The 14,939-nt window shown below is 42.4% G+C and overlaps 1 protein-coding gene across 1 annotated transcript in view; it reads right to left on the reverse strand.

Annotated features, from left to right (window-relative positions):
* Positions 1-14,939, reverse strand: part of ush2a (Usher syndrome 2A (autosomal recessive, mild)) — a 205,466-nt gene that overhangs the window by 151,195 nt on the left and 39,332 nt on the right. The window contains 6 exon segments of the mRNA XM_056372888.1: positions 745-882; positions 1,102-1,327; positions 4,594-4,877; positions 7,829-8,036; positions 8,281-8,411; positions 9,045-9,240. Of these exon segments, the coding sequence (XP_056228863.1) occupies positions 745-882; positions 1,102-1,327; positions 4,594-4,877; positions 7,829-8,036; positions 8,281-8,411; positions 9,045-9,240 (1,183 nt within the window).

Below are 14,939 nucleotides of genomic sequence, written 5' to 3' on the forward strand. Positions count from 1 at the left end.
AATGGCATAAACTAGCAGCTGAGGAAATTAAGATGGACAATTTGTAGGAATTGAGCTTTCCAAATGCAGTGTAACAGCGGAATGAAAAAAAACAATCGATCATGATAGCAAAATGTACAACTGTTACCTCATAACAGTACTGAATATCACCTTTTCTTGATTTTGTGGGTATTTGTAAGATAATAACTATTATCTTGTGTCCTCTGTTCCTCTTTTTAACATCCTTCCATCAACATATTCCCAACTTGTGTTACAGTAAACCTGACTATGCTGTTGGTCCTTCTCCATTACTGCCACAATACAACATCTGTTACCTCTTGTCCCATAAGACGAACCACACACACAAATACATACACACTCACACATTCATGAGCTAATGCACACACACACGCAAAAAAGTGAGATAGTGAGAGGAACCAATCTTTCTTCTCTATCGTGCTGTTGTTGAGAACTGGCACATGCAGGACAATCACTTAGTGGAGATCTGGCAGAGAGCACATGCCAACACGCACACATGCACACGTACAAGCACACACACATTTTTTGGGGGGCATTTCTGTGCCTTTTTTTGATAGGACAGTGAAGATTGACAGGCAATGCAGGGACAGAGCAGGAGTAATGACATGCAGCAAAGAGTCCAGTGAGCCAAGAGTCGAACGACTTGCTGCTCAGGGCATTTGTGCCAACATGGTGTGTGCCCTAACTTTTTTTGTTCCATCCATCCATCCATCCATCCAGACTCACCTGGTCGGCAGCTACTGCAGTCCTGTCCATAGCGAGTAGGGACACAAACACATTGCCCTGTAGTGCTATCACAGATGGTCCCCGCCACTGTTCCTCTGGGGTCACAGATACATGGTACACAGCCCTGGGACAACCCCTCTGACAGGACAGAAAACAGCATCAGAAACCAGAATATACTTAAACTTTTTCTCTCAAACTGTAACTGTTTACACAACATAAAAACTTTGAAAACTCAAAAACAAAATAACTTACATAAAGCTCTCAAACTATATAGTGTATGATATACAGTATGACTCAACTAAAGGAGTTTAACTAATCTTGGATGTAACTTCAAGCTCTCGCACTGTGTTCTCTTACTCTGCAGGTCTAAACTCCTGTTGTAGTAGTTGTGGGCACAGTTGGTGCACTGTGCTCCCTCCACCCCCTCTCGGCATGGACATTGTCCGGTCCACATATCACATGTACCCTCTGGCACAGTGCCACTGATGTCACACACACACGGCAGACAGCCCAGGGAGTTTCGATGCTCCAGGGTGTGGAAACCATGATGACAAGTGTCACAGTGGCGGCCTTTCACGTGTTTCTATAAAAAGATAGAAGGTAGAAAAAAGGAAGGTGTAATAAATAGATAAAAGATGGAAGGATCCAAAGATGAAAAATGGATAAACAATTAATTAATGTCATGCTAAAATTAACTCCAGTTATCAAAGTGACACCAATCACTGCCAGAGTTTGACAAAAATTGTGTGGGGCCAGTACAGTGTTGAACTGTGGTTTTAACACAATAATCTGTCTTTTTGTCCTGTTGTGGTTCTGCCAGTGGTTGAATCCATCTGCCATGTTTTCTCTCTGATCAGATGCCACCTCAGAGTTAGTCATGGATTCACCAACTCAGGCAGCTGTGATGCTCATACACACTGGTGGTAATTCATACAGAGAAGCCAGGCCAGTAAAAGTAAAAAAAAAGATTAAAAAAAAAAAGATTAAAATCTATTTACTAAAAGTATTTGTAAAAAAAATCCTTCATGACCTCAGAAAGCCATATCCAGTAAAAAACTTTCAACTTCTCCTCATCTACCAGCTTTACCTCTGTCTGGCTGCATATATTTTCTACATTCTTCTGGTCACAAAACCAAATCCAAACTCCTTAACTACAAAGCTTCTGCTTTTTTTCCCCCTCAAGTTGCTGACAGTTCATTGTTGTGTACATAAGTAATAATTTTCTGACCCATAATGTAATCTATTCATTGGCAAATTGCCACAAGTACCAATTCAAGATGGTAAGGAGAGGTTATCTTTGCTTTATTCAGAATGAGATGCGTTTACTGATTGTTGAACATTGCTTTAATTGCATCGCTTTTATGACATTGATGTGCTCATAAAAAATTTAAATATGGACATATTGTCAAAGCCGCTGCTGCTTCAGTGTTTTTCCACTTACCCCGCCTCCGTCTCACCCCACTGGCCGACCACACCTACCTCATCAGCGCCGTCAGCTCCACCTTGGGCTCTCAGCTTCATGTCATCACTCATCAAGCCAGTATATATGCATCCCCGGTTCAGTCACTCGTTGCCAGATTGTTCTCTGTACTCGTGCAAAACTTTCCAACGTTCATCTCCGGACTGACTTCTTGGTATCGACTTTGCTCATCTCTGACCATCCTGCCTTGTCTCTGCCCCAGTAAATGCTTCAGCCTTCTGTCCCCAACCACAAGCTCTGCCTGTGCACTTCCTGGTTACCATCTGCCTGTCCCTGTGACTGTTTGCCGTTCTCCAGCTCCGACATTGCAGCGTGAGTTTCCCTACCGTCTAACCTGTGGGATCTTCACCGTCAGAGACTCCTGCTTCGTCAACGCAGCTGTCTTCCTGGATTCGTCTTGTGTGTACTTCCCTGCTGGTTTCCTCATCCTTCGTCTGGCTCTGATTACCCGCCTGCTTGCTCCTTCCTGGTTCGTCTGCCCCGCTGGTTCTGATCCTCCTGCTCCCTCGACGACGTCTCCAGCCTTCTCCTTACAGTACCGTTGCTTTCCTTCAAACTCTTACCTGTGTTGGTCAGCTCAGTCACCTCACTCTACTCACCTGACCCACAGCTCTCCAGCCCTGGCCCCCTGGCCCACTCCAAACCCCAAGAGACTACTTACCTGTGTATAGACCTGAACTATATTGCTGTTCATCCTCATTCCTGCAAATAAGTCATTACCAATCTTCCCTGTGGTGTTTTGTGCTGCAACTGGGTCCTACCAACACCTGTTTCAGTACAATCTGGCCCGTCATGGACCCGGCACACCCCTCCTCACCACAGAATCGCTTTAAGAGGATTGAGAGTGCCCTCCAGCAGCATGAATCCATGATGGCCGCCTCACAAGCCGAAGCAAAACGTTCAGCAGCGGCCCATGAGCAGGCGCTGACAGCTTTAGTCGCCCAGATGCAGCAGCTAACGGCTGCCTTGAACCAGGCTCCTGTTCCTCATGTCCGGCAACCACCATGAGACTGTCTAGTTCCATATCCTGAACTGTCCACATATTCCCCTGAATCTGGGGTACCCGTGGTTTCGTCCGCACAATCCCCACAAAGACTGGACTACTGGGGCCATACTGGGGTGGAGCTCATCTTGCCATCAATTTTGCCTTAAACAAGCTGCCTCATCCCTGTTCTCGTCACCACCCAGCATCGCTCCAGATGTGGCTGGGGTTCCCTCAGAGTACCACGACTTCAGAGAGGATTTCAGCAAGGCCACGGCCACGTCTCTGCCTCCTCACCGGCCCTACGACTGTGCCATTGACCTCCAGCCTGGCATGTCCCCTCCCAAGGGACGTCTGTACTCCCTGTCCGCCCCTGAGAGAAAGGCAATAGAGACCTACATTAAAGGCTCCCCGGCTGCCGGCATCATCCGTCTCTCTTCTTCTCCTGCGGAGAAGAGTACCTCGTCATGCCCTTTGGCTTAACCAACACCATGGCCGTGTTCCAAGCCTTGGTGAACGACGTGCTGAGGGACATGTTGAACCACAACGTGTTCGTCTACCTAGATGACATCCTCATCTTCTCAAAGTCCCATGAAGAGCAAATCTACCATGTCCAGACGGTCCTACAATGGCTCCTCGAGAACTCACTCTTCGTAAAGGCAGAGAAATGTGAGTTCCATGCCTCCACCGTCTCTTTCCTGGGGTACATCATGGCACAGGGCAGCATGCAGATTGGTATTAGCGAAGGTATTAGCAGCCTGGTTCACCTCAGCCCCCATCCTTCAAGCGCCAGATCCTGAGCACCAGTTTGGCGTGGAGGTGGACGCCTCCAACGTGGGAGTGGACGCCGTCCTATCCCAGTGTGCAGCCTCTGACCAGAAATTTCTCCCCTGTGAATTCTTCTGTCAGCGTCTGTCCCCTGCCAAGAGAAACTATGACATCGGCAACCGGGAGCCCCTGGCCGTTAAGCTGGCATTGGAGGAGTGACGGCACTGGCTTGAGGGGACCAAGCAACCCTTCCTGGTACGGACGGATCATAAAAAACGTGAATACATCTGTACTGAGACTGAACCACCGGGCCCACCCCAAACCCCAAGAGACTACTTACCTGTGTATAAACCTGAACTATACTGCTGCTCATCCTCATTCCTGCAAATAAAAGTCATTACCAATCTTACCTGTGGTGTTTTGTGCTGCAACTGGGTGCTACCAACAAACTTTTCACATATATGCAATTCCATGACAGTGAGCAAAGTAATATATTTTTCTGATGATGTTTGTGTGATATGACTGAAAGCCCCGGAACAGCCAAGAAATAGGCAGTAAAGTGAGACTGTTGCTTGTTTTGTCAACTACTGTTTCAAGGTGTCATAAACAGTTAACTTGCCTTACACACACACTGTCCTGTGTGAGGATCACAGTCTGTTCCAGATACAGTCCCCTCGTGTGAGCAGTTGCAGGGAGCACAAGATCCCTCCAGTCTCAAACCATACGAACCACTGGCACATGAGTCGCAGCGCTGCCCCCCCACCCCAGGCTTGCACTCACACTGCCCCCCCTCAGGCTCACAGAACTGGCTGAGGGAACCCATGGGGTCGCAGTCACATGGGATACAGCCATCTGGGTGGGACAGGTTCCAATAACCAAACTCGCAGCGGTCACAAGAAAGACCTGGGAAGAGAGAGAGAAAGAAACAGAATTAAGAAAAATATTCAGGAGAAGGCAGAGTAAGGTTACCTGACAGAAACGTATTATAAGGATGTAGAGAAAAAAAAAAAGCAAATTGATGCTTGCTTGTTCACCAACTAGAGTTTAGCCTCTCTCTGTTTTGAGGCGTGTGTGTGTGTGTGTGTGTGTGTGTGTGTGTGTATGAGAGAGAGCGAGAGAAATGGCGGGCGAGTGTATAAAACTGCCATCATTAGGGCCAGGGCCCTCTACATATGATGGATCACTCACCTAAGGCCAAACACTTAATTTCACTGAGCGAGAAAATAAATAAATTAAACAGCTACAAGAACAGAATGGAGGGAAAGAAAAAGAGGAGATGGAGGGATGGAAAGATGGATAGAGAAACATAAAAATAATAGTAAATTACCATCTGGAGTAAAAACATGAAAGAGTGAATTGCATCTACAAAGCTTTGCTTTAGAGTAGCTATGTAAAAAACATTTAATTTTTAAGGTTTCACAAGATATTGTCTTGTGAAACAGAATAAATTTCTGAAATTAAACAATGAAATAAAAATGCAGTTTCTTATTAACAAATTAATAGTTATATATATTATTTAATATTATTTAATATTTTCAAGCCAAAAGTTAGCCTGGTGAAATGAGGGTTATTTATGCATCTTTAATTTATTCATTCATTTATGCATCCATTTATTTATTTTGAATTTGGGTTCAAGTCTATCAGCTCAGCATTTAATTCTGATATTGGCAAATTATTTTTCAATCATTTTTGTTCCGTTTATAATTGTTGGACTGTAACAAACACCAACTCCATACTGTAGGAGGTTTTATGGCTGCAGGGACAGCGCTAGGCTACATGGCTAGTTAAACTATGATATGCAGTGTGTGCGAGCGGGGCTTATTTGAATATGCCATACGTATTCCATGACAGGCAATCTGTCCCTAAATGGATGCCTGGGGGCAACGCAGTCACCACAGCCGTTTATGAGCGAACGAGTGTTCATATGTGGGTGGGTGTGAATGTGTGTGCGTGCACATACATCTATGAGAGCATACCTGTACATCAGTGCACATGAACACGTGTGTGCATGTCTGTGTGAGTGTGTGTCTTACTCAGTGTGCGGCAGACACTTGGCATTTCCCCTGGTCTGCCCACTTTAATGATTTTATAGATATGAATGTATTTCTCTCCATAGATCATATTTCATAATAGCGCAGTGAAGATAAGTGTGTGTGTGCGTGTGCGTGTGTGTGTGTGCGTGCGCGCGTGCATGTTGAGGTGTGTGTGTGTGAACGTCTGAATGTGCTGGTGGTAAATATGCAGGCTGACACACTGATGCTTACAACCCTAACAATGCAGTGATATATTGTACTTTTCCCAATAAAGTTATAAAAATTATAAAGAATCCTACATCCATTATAAAAGTTTTTTTATTTTTGTTACTGTATTTCCTATTGACATTTGACATTTATTGAGATTGAGCTGAACAAGTTTGCATTTGTGAATCCTATTTTTGTAGTTTGTGACGTTCAGATACAATGTCCAACAAACGTATTAATAGAAACAAAAGAGATGCTCAGAGAAAGAGATTAAAAAAGGGAAAGAACACAATAAAAAGAAAGAAAGCTGAGAACATTAGAGATGATATAATATGTTGGACGATATCAGATCAGTACCGAAAGAAAGTAATTTTGTGTTGTGGTGCGCACTTGTGCGTGTGTGTGTGTTTTCGGGACATGGCCAAGCCCTTTTATCAGTAGCCAGCTGGTTAACAGGCTCATGCATCACCATTTCAAACACTATTATGTACACACTGCACTCTGGCACCTTGTTATGAGTGTACATGTGTGTCTGCATGTGTGTATCTGTGTCTCTGTGCACACATTTCAATTCCGTCCTTCCGAAGCGTGCCTGCCATTGCTCTACTCAAAGTATCAGCTTGGCGGTAATAAATTGCTATAATCAAATCTAATTTCTCAAAAATACCTGTGGGAGCAACCAAACAAGCAGGGACAGAAAAAAAAACGCAAGTGGGTCTTGTAAGAAGGAGTGTGAAAAATACAAGGGGCTGCAGCAGTTTGTTTTAATCAACTTGGCATTGAATTAGAGAATTAAATACCAGCTTAGTCCTTGATGGCAAGCATGCACATGTTCGCGCACGCACACACACACACGTTTAGGTACACCACACAGTCTTACACTCAATGTAAGAGGAAACATGGCCACATCCTGACATTTTTCCTTATGCATATACATGAACATAAACAGACACTCTGACACACATATACAAGTTCACATACACATGCCTGCACTCACACGCACAACCATGGGCCCTTGATAGCAAGGCTTAGCAATAACCATGATGCGTTGAGTTGAGGAGCGTTGGCCGGTTTTGCATTTCATACGAGCCTGCTCTTCAAAGACACACAGGGGAGAGAGTGAAACCATTTATCACAAAGAGAAGCACAACGGCTGGAAGCACCGCCAGCAGAAAAGCCTGTTTATTTTGGCTGGCAAAACACTCTGGGATATGTGTTTATGCATGTGTGTATACACATGCCTGTTTTGGTGTGTGCATCGAGTATATCCACTTTTGTTTGTGTGTCCACATCATGAGAAGCTGAGTCTATGTATTAATTAAGATGCCATTAATAGAAAGTTATCAAAGGAGTTTGGGACATTGTGTAAGAGAAACTATTTTAGGGACCAGGCATTTTGTAGTTGAGAGGTGTTACTGCTGTGGTAAAATACCAAGCTCTGAAGAGATTGCTGATATTACCTTTAAATTACTTTTATCTTTCCTTATCTTAAATGAACCCTCACCCACGAGGAGATCACCTGGCTTGTATGGGTGAGATCTCAAAAACAAGAACCTCAGATATTTCAGCTGTAAAAACCTAGTTTTCTCCAATGTGCGCCAGCGACCTGTTTACCTGTAACATGGGGTTTACACTGGCACTGTCCCGTGTCCTGGTTGCAGTTGGGAATTGCTGATGTCGACATGCTGATGATGCCAATATTACTGCACTTACAGCGGATGCAGCCATTTGGATCGGAGGCTTTAAGACCATACCAACCAGGCAAACAGTCTGCGCAGCGACGGCCTGTTGCCGCAACTTTACACTGACACTGACCTCCTACCTGCAGGCAAGAAACACAGAAGGAGAGAGGGACGTTTGGGGAAGAGGGGAAAAATCAGCTGGGAAGAGAAAATAAACTGACACAAATTCATTAGGTGTTGAGTCAGATTTTTTAGATGTCAAATTCATGTTAACCCAAAACATCCACCCTCCATTCAACTGAATTAAAAACATTTATTCAACAAATCTGGAGTTACAAGGGGTTGACCGTTCATCAACAATGTGCTGTGTGTGTTGTTGTGTACCTGGGCACACTCCATGCTGCCACTGACTGTCCCAGCAGTATGACAGTTACATGGCCGACACACATCAACTGAAGTAGGATCAGATTCCTCAAGCCTGAAAAATCCACTTATACACAGCTCACAGTTTTTACCTGACAGTGAGAGACATAAACAGAATGAGACAGAAAGCATGAAAAGGCAAGAGAAAAGATAGAAAAAACAAACAGATCAAGGTTTCAACCTTATCTGTCTCATTGCAAAGTGATTTCACAGCATCATGAAAACATGTCACATGGCATAGCATTTGAAACATGTTATTACCATCCTCAAAATTACCACTGCCCTCACTGCTAATCAATAATATAAAAGACAAAAACCATAACCCTCTTACTCACTTTACACTACTGGGAGGGTCTAAAATAGCAAGGATTAAGGAATCCATTTACAATATCTGTATTTCTTGGAGCTAATATTGACTTGTTTAGAACTGAATTTGTAATTATCTGTTTCTATATAATTACACTCACCCCTAGAGTAGTAACCATGTTTCTTTACATGGCTGTCTAAAGATACTGTAGTAGCACACACTTCAGCTTCATTTCTATTGCTCAAAATCATGTAATTATAGAAGTAACATTTGAAGCTTAAGGTATTTGATCTGTCATTGTTTCAGAGTGCTTTAATATTAAGGACTATTAAAAACTTAAAACCCATTTTGAAATTTATATTTTCTAGTTGTTATATAATGTGAGAGGATAATCATAGGATATATAATAACACCGTACCAGTGGTGTTGTGCGTGCAGTTGTCACAGACGCCTCCTCCTCCTCGATAGTGCTCATCTGGTTGGTCATCGTCTCTGACATCATAATGGCAGGAGAGAGCGTGGCCGTGACAGTGACAAGGCCGGCAGTTCATAGGCTGGAGCTGGTCACCTGACCTGAACGGCTTGTCATTGTAGAGGGGCGCACAACGCTGACACTGGATAAAACAGTTACGTACTCTATGTAAATACAAACATACATCTTTTAATGTATATTGTACTGTACTGTTTGAATGTACTGTCAATTGTTATGAGAATCTAACCCAATTACTTAGCATCTTGCATACATTTTAATACCTGAGCATTTGGTTACTGTAATCTCTCAGTCAGTGAGGTTCAGACAATAATCAAAAGCACTTTGCCAACTGTGACAATACAAGATACATTTAAATGAATTGACTTTGAAGACTTTGTGGTAAAAACAAAAAACATCCCTTGACAAGAGATCAGGAACAAATAAAACCATTTGTATTAAGCAAATGCATAAAAAATATCATAAACTGTAATTTACTGAAAATAACTGTGCACATGTGTGTATAGAAAAATGGTCCCAAGACAAGTACTTGCTTTTATGGAACAAAGACTGACACAGACACAATGAGAAACAGAAACAGAATAAGGGGGGGGGGGGGGGGGCATAAAGAAAGAAAAATCAGTGGCCCATGTAAATCTAAATCTAAAGAGAGAGAAGAATAATACACATAACTGAATAGAAAACACAGAGGCATTCTGTACTATATAATAAGGAGCCAGTACGTTTATACACACACACACAAACACACACACACACACACACACACACACACAAACACACACACACACACACACACACACACACACACACACACACACACACACACACACACACACACTAACAGCATAGGGAAATCGCTAATGAGGAGTGACTTGCAACAGCGAGAGATCTCACACAGGCCCACTTTCATGTCAAAATAAACATACCAAGGTGTGTGTGTGTGTGTGTGGGGAGGAGGAAGGGAAAAAAGTGATATAAAAAACGCATTTTTCTGTAGCAGAGAGAAGCAGAGGAGAGAACCAGCAAGTACAAGCCCTTTGATTTTGTTCAGCAGTCAGTACAAATTATGGTGGACAAGGGGGGCATCAAATGGCGGGATTAAAAATGTATTAAAAAACACAGGAGTTCCTCCCATGTGTGACACATGCAGACCTGCACTGGACCTATTATGTATGACACACAGAGGAGGGGGGAAGGCAGGGGGAAGAGAAGGGGAGGGGAAGAGTGTAGATGGAAATGGGGGAAGAGGTTCCAATTTGTATACAGGAGAAAATGGAGTAGAGGTAGGGAAAAATTCAGGAAACTGATGAGAACAGAAATTAGAGAAAAAAATCTCTTTGTGTTTTAAAGTTTCAAACAAGAGGGACACAAAGAGAAGGTGGACAGAGGAAACAATCCACAAGTGTGTGAGTAAGATGTGGGGCAGAAAAAGAAGAAAACAAAGAGGGAGCGAGGGCAATAAAATCAATGTTAGTATGTGAGGAAGACAAAAAACCCCATGTGTAGCTACTGTATGACAAGACTCATACACACATGCACACGCACGCGCGCACACCTACACACACACACACACACACACACACACAAACACACACACACACACAGAAAATCATATGCAACAGTTAGTCAAATGTTTGCTGTTAAAGGTGCACTGTGGAGTTGTGTTATATTAAGTGTTTCTGACCTAAATGCATTGTGTGTATCCTTGAGGTCTAACAAATGTTTTTAATGTATTTCCACCATCATAAAACATCAAGCATCCTTGGACAATACAAACAAAACCTCTCATAATATTGGTCTATAGCGCCATTAGTGGTCAAAACATTGACCAGGTACATTAAAGGTATTGTATTGGTCTTGGTATTTAGCAGGGCATTTAAAACTGGATGGCAGATCACACGCTGTAATTTGGTTCAGTGCATCACTATATTTTTATTTGGAACAACTGCAACTAATGATTATTCTTTATTAGCGGTTATTTTTCAATTAATAGATTAATTGCTATTTCAATTGATTAATTTTATTGTTTAAAAACTAAAAAAAAATTCAAAAATGTCACAATTTTCTAGAGGTGTTTCTCAAGGAGACACCATTAAATATCTTGTTTAGTGTGACCAACAGTCAAAAATCCAAATCAATTCAATTAGTTACCATGCAGGAAAGAGAAGAAAAAGCAGCAATTACTCCAATTTGAGAAGTTGAAGAATTTTGCATGAAAAAATATTTAAACGATTCACTGATTAACAAAATACTTGTCAATTTTCTGGCGACCTTCATTCCATTCATGAGTGAACAACAATTAAAAAAAATCAATACAAGTATACAAGTATTTTCCATGTAAATTGTAAGGGCTCGCATATCTATATGTTTGTGTGTGTGTGTGTGTGTTTGTGTGTGTGTCTGAACAGAGTCCAGAGTGTTGTTCCCTGTTGGGTGATTATTAACAGGATCTAACGAAGCAGCATGATATTCTCTAGAGACATGATATACACACATACACCGACACATACACAACACATGACAAAAAGAATGAAGTCTGTAAAGACACGCACGCGCATGCACGCACACACACACACACACACACACGAGTTTGTGTCTCGGGACATGTAATTTCACAGGAGTACTGTTTGCATATTCCTGTTTGTTCTGTCTGTCTGCTCATCTGTCTGTCATGCTGCTTGGCCTCCAGTCTATCGATTGCCGTACATACAGTAACTTCCTGCCTCTCTGTTTGTACATGCTTCTTTTCCCCTTCTGCCCAGCTGTCTTTCTGTTTGCCTACTTGACTATCTGCAGCTCTGTGCCTGAAAATGTTTCACTTATCAAAGGTACTTTTCTTTCTGCAAGAGAAAGCTCTCACCACATCTCACCCTTCGTCTCATCCGCTGGGGATGAGTTGAGGAGCGAGATGTAGTGTGTTCTCCTCTCCCATATCTCTCTTTTCATTCCTCTTTCGTCTCCTCTACCTCTGTGCCTCCTCCATCTTCCCACCCTTCCTTCTTCTTCTATCTCCCCTCCTTCTCTAAAACAAATCACTCTCTACATCTCACCCGATTTCCCACCTCACCCCTTACTCACTTGGTTCCCCTTGTCTCTACCATCCCCCAACTGCTTGTTCTCATAGCCACGATGCGTATGTGAGCAGGAAATATTACCATACCAAATGAAAGAGAGGGAATTTTGTCTTTCTTCTCCTTTCTTTTCATTCAACACTGCGTTACCTTCCCTCTCTCCCAGCCTGCTAATTAGTCGAGGGACTAGTGTTTGGGAGTTAAAAGAGAAGTGCACACGTTCATTCTCTTCTTCATACAAAAGGTTTTGATGGCTCTCCATCATCTGCACACAGGACCAGCAGGAAAAAAGGACAGCACATACTGAAGACTGAGTTTACATGGTTTTATTCTATTGCTTTTATTTTTCTGCACATGGTCAGTCTACTGTAACATTATCTCTAATAAAAACATAAGTAAAGTTTTTCAGCTGAAGCCAAGGCACTTATGACAGTACATTACTGACAGCGTGACTCTTAATTCAACATTATTTTAATTTCTAACAATTTCATGGCAGAACACACTGTTTTCTTACAATGAAGTTAATCAGAAGTAAACAAGTGGTGGCAGGATAAGAACTCATAAAGGTCATTATCATTCAGAAAATAAAAACAGTGTAGTGCAACTCATACTGTTGGAATTTGGTTACTTGTTTTTTACCATTTGCAAGTCTGGTTTTAATGCAGAAAAAAGATGACAGGTGTGTGTGTGTGTGTGTGTGTGTGTGTGTGTGTGTGTGTGTGTGTGTGTGTGTGTGTGTGTGTTGTGAACTGCAAACCAGAGAAAAGGATAACATCTTATTTTCACTCTGAATGTTGCGACAAAATCTGCTGAGTGAGGAAACTACTCTAATGGATATGTGGACATTCAGATGGCATGTCACAAGCATCTGTGTGTGTATGTGTGCGTTTGTGTGTATTTCCAATGTGTTAATCTGCTGGGGCAACTCATCTTATCCTAAATGCCATGACCAATTTCACGCTCTCCCTGGAAAGGTCATGCCACTAGTGTGTGTGCGTGTGAGCATGTTTGTGTGTACACGCCCATGTTGTGTGTATCTGAAGTTAACCCAGTTAACCCCAGTGTAGGTGAAAATCTGCTGCTGCGGCAGGCTTTAGCAACAGAGATCCTGGGCAACACTACTTAACGTCACTAGCCATCAATATCTATCACACACACACACAGCCACACAGATGCAAACAGAAACTCACATACAGCGTACATCACAGAACTGATATACAATAAAGCCACACCAAACAAACAATTCTTACACAATGAATACCTCTGCATAATCCTAACCGTCACCGTCTTAATCCTATTCTAGACCTAAATTTAAGGTCTAAAACCTCCCAATGCTTGGCTTAAACTCTTGTGATGACTCATGTGTCCACAGACAGACGCACAGACACACAGTAAAATCACACTCACACAATTCATTCACACAATTTGCTCACTGATTTAAAGTCCACAGTCAAATCTGCCTGAACCTACGAGAAGACTGATGTAACTCTCTCTTATGTTTTACAGTGGAGACTGAGACACACAAAAGTGCGTAAAAGAAAAGGTAGTGTGGAGTGTTTTTGCATCTTACCAAAATGACATATTTTCACTTCTGTAACACTAATATTGGATAACATTAAATCCCCCAAAAAATGCTATATCCATCAAATGCCAAAGACATTGCACAACATAAAATAGAGTGTATGATGTGATGTACCATACAATATATGATATAGCTTTCAGACATGACTGAATCCATCAGTTGTGGAGAGATGTACAGAGACAGAGTGACAGAATGAGAGATCTAGTCTGACACAGAGTGCACATAAGAAAGAATCAAAAGACAGAGTGAGAAAGTGGGCGAGTGTGTGCGCTTTTGTGTGCGTGTGTGTGTGTGTGTGAGAGAGTTTAAGTCTGTGTCTTCCAAGGCCCCAGTTGATCATCTTGACACATGTCTGAGCATTTCTGTCACTTTAATGTCACTGTGGAAATTCTGCAGATTAGTACAACATCCGTCATGGTGCTAGGCCGATCCAAGTCAACAGAACGCATGCAATATTAAACGCTAATATTCCCCACAGCCTTTTATGCTCCAATATTATGGAGACAGAAGAAAGGTTTTTTACACAGAGTGATGACATGGACAGGTTTGGGAGAAGAGTGCACACAGGCATACATGCATGTGCACGCGCGCGCACACACACACACACACACACACACACACGATCAGAAAAAAAGGACACTATAGACACATACACATACTGCACACACTCATTTACACACTGATGTCTTTCACAGAAGTATAGCTGCTGTAGAGATTCATTTACATAAAACATACACACAACCACACACACACAAATATATCCATATTGCTTGTTTCCATTGCATCTCTCTGAAACAAAAGAATTACTGCACATAGAAATGAGACTGACAGACAGACCACAAGGATGGGAAGACCTGAGACCATCAGAAAAATGGAGGAAATACAGGGACGCAACATGAGAAACAGAGTCAAACAGGAATGAATTAAATACTTAGAAAGTGAGCCAATAAAGAGTGAGGGGGAGTAGAGAAAACGGCTGAGTGAAATGAAGCGAAAGACAAACAGAGAGAGAAAGAGAGCTGATTAGAGATGCATGCTGAGGGAATGTCATTGTTCTAGTCGATTTGAGACATTATTTAAACTGAGACCCAGGAGAGACAGAGAGAGACAGAAAGAGTATGAGAGAGAGAGAGAGAGAGAGAGAGAGTGATCGACAAAGAGAAGAGGATT

The sequence above is a fragment of the Seriola aureovittata genome, chromosome 1, assembly GCF_021018895.1.
Source record: "Seriola aureovittata isolate HTS-2021-v1 ecotype China chromosome 1, ASM2101889v1, whole genome shotgun sequence".
Lineage (NCBI taxonomy): Eukaryota > Metazoa > Chordata > Actinopteri > Carangiformes > Carangidae > Seriola > Seriola aureovittata.